Raw genomic sequence first — 7,585 nt, 5'->3', positions numbered from 1 at the left:
TGGCCTGTACGAGCTCGTCCTATCCTCATCACCTTTGGCTTCGTAGGCGAGGTTCATTTTGCATTCTCGCCATCCAACTGGAATTTTGTTCATTTTTATCACTTGCTCTATGGCATTAGTCAGCAGTGCCTTGCCCTTTGGACCCAGGTTTCTGATTAGATGTTTTGATGAAAGTAATGATGCGCCACGTAATAGTCGAGCAAGGAAAAAATCAACTATATTATCGTCATTTCCTGAGTATTCGGACTACTCGACGTCATTCCGCGCAGCACGCGTGTAGTAATTTTGCATGTAAGCAATACGGTGTCCGGAATAGCAGCCAATTTCATCCGCCTGTTATTCACCGCCTCATAGTTCCCCGACTTCGACAGGATTTTTTCTTCGTTCGGCCGCACTAGCTAGTAAAGCACAAGCTCTGGGATTATGTATACATCATAGATCAATCGGTAGCGTCGTTTCCAAACATGCCCAACAAAGTCAGAATCCCCGCCCAGCGCTGTCAGTACAATCATTCGCAAGTATCGAGGCCTGCCGGTGATAGCTGTAGTCGTAGCAACAATCTGCTACAATATCTACAATCGTAGCTACAATCATAGTACAGTGCTCTAAAAGCATCTCGAACAACGTCCAACCTCCGAAAACACTCTTTAACCACATTTGGCAGACACCCACAGACCACCTCTCTTCATCAATGGACTGTGATATATATTTCTACACCCGACATATTCTATGAAACCACGCCTACGTAAATCCCTGTGAAACACACAGGATCTATTTCACACCCTATAAAACATATACTACGAAAATAAATCTCAAACCCTTTATATGACTTTGCCGATCAACATTACTGAAGCCCTTGTGAAGGCCATCGTTCACGTTTTCCTTTACAGCGTAATACCTGGAGAGCACTGAGTAACACTTCTGTTTTAACGTTCCAGCAATATGGGATGGCAAGTGCAAATACGTAGATGAAGAACAGTCGATTTTCTTTTTCAGTTTCTTTATTTATTTTGCGCACAAAAATTTTAGCTTACGATGTCGTAAATATAATTTGAGCTAGGGCATTAGGCACAAAAGAAATAAAAATTCGCTGCACAGTTGGGGCGTGCTTTCCCCGCATTATCTCGTCCTGCCTACAATCGATGCCCCATCATAGGTGTATATTTTTAAGCAGCGTCAAAAAACACATGGTCAAGAAAGAGCACAGGGCCAGCGCTGGTCCTGTGCACTTCGTTGTCCGCGCGTTTTTTGGCACTGCTTAAAAATGCATTATTTGTGCCAACAAGCTCGCGCCCAAACCATTCTAAGTCATAGGTGTCCTAAGGAGCTGCTCAAATGAAATTCACAGTTGGCATCAAGGTAAATGCGAAGATAACTCAGAATATTTTCGTGCTAGCGAATCCTGTGCAATGCGAGCAGCTTGCTGGCGGGCGTTGTTGTTTGATAGTCCCACGAAACAAGAATGTGCTGAGTCACACTTTGTCCTAATGCTTTAATGAAACTTGCGCAATACAGGAAACCATTCGCATCGTATGTGGAAAGATAAGACGTCATAATTTTGTGCACATGGTACCAGCCACAACGTGAAAAGAAAATAACGGTGTTCACTTCCGAGGGACACCAAACTCGCAAAAGAAAAGTAATAAGTGATAGCGGCAACTTTATAAGCTTCCAGCACTTTGCAAGAGATCCACACCACGTTAATTGATATGACTCGCAAGAAACCCTTCGCTTTTAGACGGTTGCGTAAGCCCGGATTCCGCGTTATGTAACACGAGAAACTTCGAAAGCTGCCCGTGCTGGTTCCCTGCATCTCTCCCCATCCAGTGCGGGTACGTATACTTTTGCTTTCGTTGGAGTAATGCTTGAAAGAAGAAAAAAAGTACGAATTGTGGGCAGCCAGCGGCAGCCCTCGTGTATGGGCACACTCTCACCCCTAAACTCTGTTTAAGCCGTGCAACAAGAACAAAACATGAAAAAAGAAAACAATGTCGTGGAGGTGGTGTGGGGGGAAAACACAAATCGGCCGCCTCGTGACGCGATTGGTGAAAGGGGGGAGCGGCAGCGCCCTCTCGCCCCAACCTCCATTGGTGGGCGGGCTGAAGCAGACGAACAGCGCGCGCGCGCGTCTGCTACGGCGGCTCGCAGACGACGACGCGGTTTTCGGGTGCGCCATCGACGTGCGGTCCGGGCACCGTTCCGCAATTACTTTCGGCTATGGATGTGTCTGGTGAATTCGGGGTCCGCGTCGCAAACCCGGCAGCAGCGGAAACTTGACGCAAACGCCCGCGAGAGGACGACGGTGTGAGGTGTGTGACCCCGGGACGGACACAACGGCATGGGCGTGAGACCGGGCCCTCTGCTTGCGGTCTGGTTTGGGCTCGTCTGCTTCTCGTACCGGCCCGCGCACTGCAGTTGGTGGTAAGCGAACTGCCGCTCCCACGCTAGATCCTGCATGCAATCCGCCGGCGTTCTTTTGTGGATCCTGACCGTATATGTGACGCACGAAAAGTGAAATCTTTTTTTTTTTTTTAGATTCGTGTCGTTGCTGGCGCATCGCACCTACCGATACACGCATCGGAGAAGTACAGAAGTCAATTTGTCGTCGGTAATTTATGTACAATGAATGTGTTATACGTTGCTCTCGTTCGTGTCGCACAGAAAAAAAAAGCAAGCGTCACATATCGGTGAGCATTCCAAACAGCACGAAGTCGTCAAAACTCGGCTGGAGCATGAGAGACACCTTGTTCAACCACGGCTGATCACAAGGAAGGGCAGATACACGCACATTCCTACGCGTGCATATTCAACAACAATAGCTATAATCTACTCTCTGGTATTAGCTGAAGCGGTCATTTATACTATCAGTGATTCATTAATCTACAAACGTATAGTTTTTGACAGTCTTACTTTACCCTATATAAGTACATTTCTGTGTGGTGGCGCAGCGCATGGAACGCTTTAAACGCCTATACTCCTGCGAAACAGCTGTTCAGAACGAGAAATTCGATTTCAGTGTGTAAATGCAAGTATGTCGATGTCATAACATCGATAACGTTTTATTTGCAGACAATTCTGATTATATGTACTTTCCCTTCTGGTTCCGTTATTGCGTCTTGATGGCTCCTGTTTACATCGCCGATATTTTTTGTTTAATCTCCAATTCTCTTTGTCCAATACATGCGGTATGTGAAGTTAACTTAATAATTTTCCATGATAAGGCTATTAAACCTCACTATTATTTATATACATGATGTTCAGGTTAAACAATTTTCTCGGTTCATTTAACTAGACGTAATTAGGCTATTTCAGATGCTACAAATACCCAGAGCTTTGTTCTTCGCATATATTTTTTTTTCTTTTTTTGCATCCGTTTACCGCTACTGCATAGAAATGCATAGATCTGCGTACCGTGACACAAGTATTTGTCATTCAATATGGCAGAACGCGAGAACTTGTATCTGTTCATAATATGTTGCTTCTTGCCAAGCATTACCGCAGTTTAATGGCAGCCCTGCCAGTAACCCCGCGCGTGATACAGGTAAATGCATAAAATCATTATAGTCTCCTTAGGATGAGACCCCCTAACATAAATGTATGGTTTGTAATACAGTATGTCTACCGCTTCTCGTTAAATTCGGCACATATATAATCTTGTTTCCTGGCACTAATATTCACACAGAGTGCTTGAATCACTCCTTTCAGTAGGACGAGATGAAAGGGGGTTAACCGAGGGGCCCGATTTTTATTAATCATACATTAATCACAAACAAAGACACCAAGGAAAGCATAGGGGAAATTACTTGTACTTACTAATTGAATTAAAGAAATGATAAATTAATGGCAATGAAGGTGGATGGAAGAACAACTTGCCGCAGGTGGGGAACGATCCCACGTCTTCGTATTACGCGTGCAGTGCTCTAATCAATTGAGCTACTGCGGCGCCGTTTCCCCATACAAGTTCTTAGGTATTTATGTGTTATTACTAGAACTAACGTTGGGAGTGTTGGCCCTATGTTGTCCTTGTTGTCTGTGTTGGCTTCTCATGGTATCCTTTCAGTGGAGAGATGCGGGCATCCCGAGCACAAATGCTTGTTTCTAAACGTGTGACGAGTTGCTGCAGTTTGATTTCACCTGTTTCCTACAAGTTCCCTCCGCAATTTTACGGGGTATGTACGCCAAAATTACGTCTCACTGAATAATGTCTTTAAGTTAGCCTTTTCAGTTCATTATACAGACACCCAATAATATCAATTCATCTTTTTAAAACAAACAAAAAGGAAGTTGGAAAGTGGGCCAAGGCGTTCGTATCTCTCTCTCACAACTAAATTATTTCAACAAGACAATACAGAGAAAAGTTGTGATTTAGTTAAATCGAATTTCCGAATGAACCAAAAATATAAGGGATTAAGTTTGTCGCAGTAATGATAAATTTTTTGAGGATGTGCGTATCGCGCGAAGATAGCAGAATTACAAAGTCTCACAACAATGATTATTAAATGACAAGAAACAAACTTAGACAAGAGTGATAAAATAGCAGCAAACAAACAACAAAGCCAAATGGGCATTAGGGCTGAGGTATTCTGTAAGGACAACTTTGTTTTAACTCTTTTACTGGCAGTTAAACAATATTGCTGACCTTACAGACAATCAGTCTGGAGCGCGTTAGTGTTATTGTTCTTCCTACTTTTTCCTCCTTGTTAAACAACGCAGATTGTTCGACTGTGATTTTGGAACATAAGGCCGCTTATTAAAGGTCATATTTGGCACTTTATCTCAGCTGACAAACAATTATAAACCCCAATACATGTGGTTGTCACTTACGAATGCGTGACTAAATGTGAGCGTGACTCATGTGGACTATATTTCACCCTTGTGTGATGGGGGACCATCCCAGGTACTGGACTGTGCTTTTGATGCTGGTGTCCATAGAGGCAGTGCCCCCGGGCTTGTAACGTGTTCGTGTTTCTACTGTAGTGATCGTTGATGTTCTTTTTCGATTTTCCGTTTCTTATTCTTGCCTGAGTGACAAATATGTAATTTTGGGATAGCCTGCTTTAACGAAGCCTATCTTTTCACTTTTCTATATATTAATAAATGAATAAGTCAATAAATAAATCAATTTATCAATCAACCAATCAATCAATCAATCAATCAATCAATCTCTTAATGCGGGAAATAAATTACAACCAAGTATATGAATGTGGGACCTCAGAACCATGAGGTTATAGGGGTAAATGTACCTATGGTACCTTTCTTGAACACAAATTTGCAGAAGTGTGTATTGAGAAAATGCGAAGTTACGCATGGTTACGCAGGTATATATTACAAATTATTATTAAACGTAACAAAGCGGCAGACGTAGTACCACTAGTGAGAGCCGGTTAAAACGAAGAATCTTATGTGCTAAATAGAGTTAGATATTTTATGTGTCCCAGCTAATGTTAGCCAAGCTTTGCAACGGAAAAAAAAAGAGATTTAAAAAACACGGTGCTATAGGTACAAATACAAAATTTACAGTGTTGGGTTGTCAGAGGCCTGAAGACCAAACACTGTAGGCATTAAAATCTTATATTGCACTGTGTTCTTCTGATATATACTTTTTTTTTTCGTTGAAGAGCTTGGCTAACGTTAGCTGAGAGATCCTGTATAAGGTAATTCGATATACTCAAACTCACCTGTAACAAACTTAGACAAAGTTTTGCGATGAGTTCATTCAATACGGATTCGTTCTCTGTAGTGGAGAGAAGAAAAAAGAAAGCAAGCCTTTCATTGAAAATTATTACTATTATTTGTTTTGAACACATATGTACAATTAACAGAAAAGGGAAAGTGAGGAGCACGCTCGCAACTGCCAGCGGAAGGGGCACAACGCCTGCCTACTCTTCAGAAGGGAGGTGACAGCAACACAGAAATGGAAGATAGGAAGGATGGGAGGAAAGAGGAAAGGAAAATAACAAAACTACGCATAACAGACAGTAATTTTTGTCAAACCTGTTTTCGACAGCGGCAATTTTCATTAGAGCGGCAAATTGGACTAATTGGTGGAAGTGCTACTTCTGTTGTCCTCGTGTTTAATAGCGCAGTACCCCCTTATTACAAGCGGCACTTTTCATGACGCGGCACCAATTTTCTCTGGGTTAAGTATGCCATAACAAGGTGGTCACGTGGGTTTTTTAAATTACGAAAAAACAATAAAACAAATGCCTCACCTGAACGCTGCGTTCGCGGCGTGCAACTGGCTTTATGGCGCTGGCAGCGGACGCCCCAAATTTGATACATCCTACGTTCAATTCGTCATCAGGAAATTATTTTAAGCCATTATCGTGCAGGAAGTTAGGCGTGTTCGATACAGAGGACAATTCGCTTCATCAGGGTTCGTCATGTTACGATTTCACTGCGTTCCTGAAGAGCAGCCGTAGCATCTGTAAAACTCGATGATCCGTGACTTCCGCAACACCGATACCCGCGCTCACGTCCACCGAGCCGCACGTGTACCGGATTGATTTCCGAGCGTTGCCCGACAACGTGCTCGCCCGCTTTGCGGCGCGCTCAGAGAGACGCGGCGGCATTGCTCACCTGCGGGTACATCCCCGTAACGACGGCAGTGAATCACGCGGCGCCAATGACGGCATTTCGAGAAAGCTCCCCGCTGTCGTCGGCTGCGTTCTATGCATATACCTAGATGTGCGCGCCCTGTCAGAGTAAAAAAATATCGGCCTACTCCGCCCTCTGTTAGCTCGATGAGCATAGGCAACACATTCTTACAGGGACAGTTGACTCCCATGACTGCCGTAGTGTAGAAAACTTGGCCAGTTGGTACACATTCGAGGCAGCTTGAACGGGCGAATGTGCATGTCCTATTCCCTTTCTGTTTGTTCCGTTTCCGTCATATATGAAAGAAAGAAAGAACGAACGAAAGAAAGAAAGAAAGAAAGAAAGAAAGAAAGAAAGAAAGAAAGAAAGAAAGAAAGAAAGAAAGAAAGACAGAAAGAAAGAAAGAAAGAAAGAAAGAAAGAAAGAAACAAACAAACAAAGACATACAAATACAATACTGCAAGTGCTGCAGTTTAATTAAGCACCTACTGACTGCTGCTAGCTACTGCTTCCTGTAATAATACAGCAGTCCCTATCTCGTTCGCTGTAACATTCACTGTAGCGCCAACTGCGGGCCCTGGAATCGAACAGCGACCTTGTATAGTAGCACAATGTCATAGATGCTTAGACAATGCAAAGGGTATACATTTTTGTTTGCTTGTTTAACTGAAACCATGAAGTGCAGGCTATGATTAATGAACCTTGTACTTCTCGCACGACGCCCTTCTGTCGCTACGGAATGAATTAAATTGAATTGAATTGAATCGAAAAACGTGTATTGTATAAGGAAATGGTTGTGGAAGCATTACGAATGAAATTAGAGAAATAAAACAAGAAAGAAGAAGAGGAGAGTGGTGGTACACGCATGACAAGAATAGTGGTTGGAGTAATGAAAGGAAAGCAATATGCAGCAAAGTCCACAGTATGGAAGCTCCATTGGAAGCTTTGATGCAGACTCCTTAGATAGGAAGTGTGGCAAAGCTCGATT

General features: G+C 43.2%; 1 protein-coding gene across 1 annotated transcript in view; it reads left to right on the top strand.

Annotated features, from left to right (window-relative positions):
* The first annotated feature begins 1,482 nt into the window (after window positions 1–1,482).
* Window positions 1,483–7,585, top strand: part of LOC126542042 (protein Wnt-4-like) — a 66,107-nt gene continuing 60,004 nt past the window's right edge. Inside the window, exon 1 of the mRNA XM_050189014.3 lies at window positions 1,483–2,421. Coding sequence (XP_050044971.1) covers window positions 2,339–2,421 — 83 coding nt within the window. The 5' untranslated portion in view covers window positions 1,483–2,338. The remainder of the gene's footprint in view (window positions 2,422–7,585) is intronic.

This window comes from Dermacentor andersoni, chromosome 2 (assembly GCF_023375885.2).
Source record: "Dermacentor andersoni chromosome 2, qqDerAnde1_hic_scaffold, whole genome shotgun sequence".
Classification (NCBI taxonomy): Eukaryota; Metazoa; Arthropoda; class Arachnida; order Ixodida; family Ixodidae; genus Dermacentor; species Dermacentor andersoni.
The sequence above is the reverse complement of the archived record's forward strand: the minus strand, read 5'-3'. Positions and strand labels throughout refer to the sequence as shown.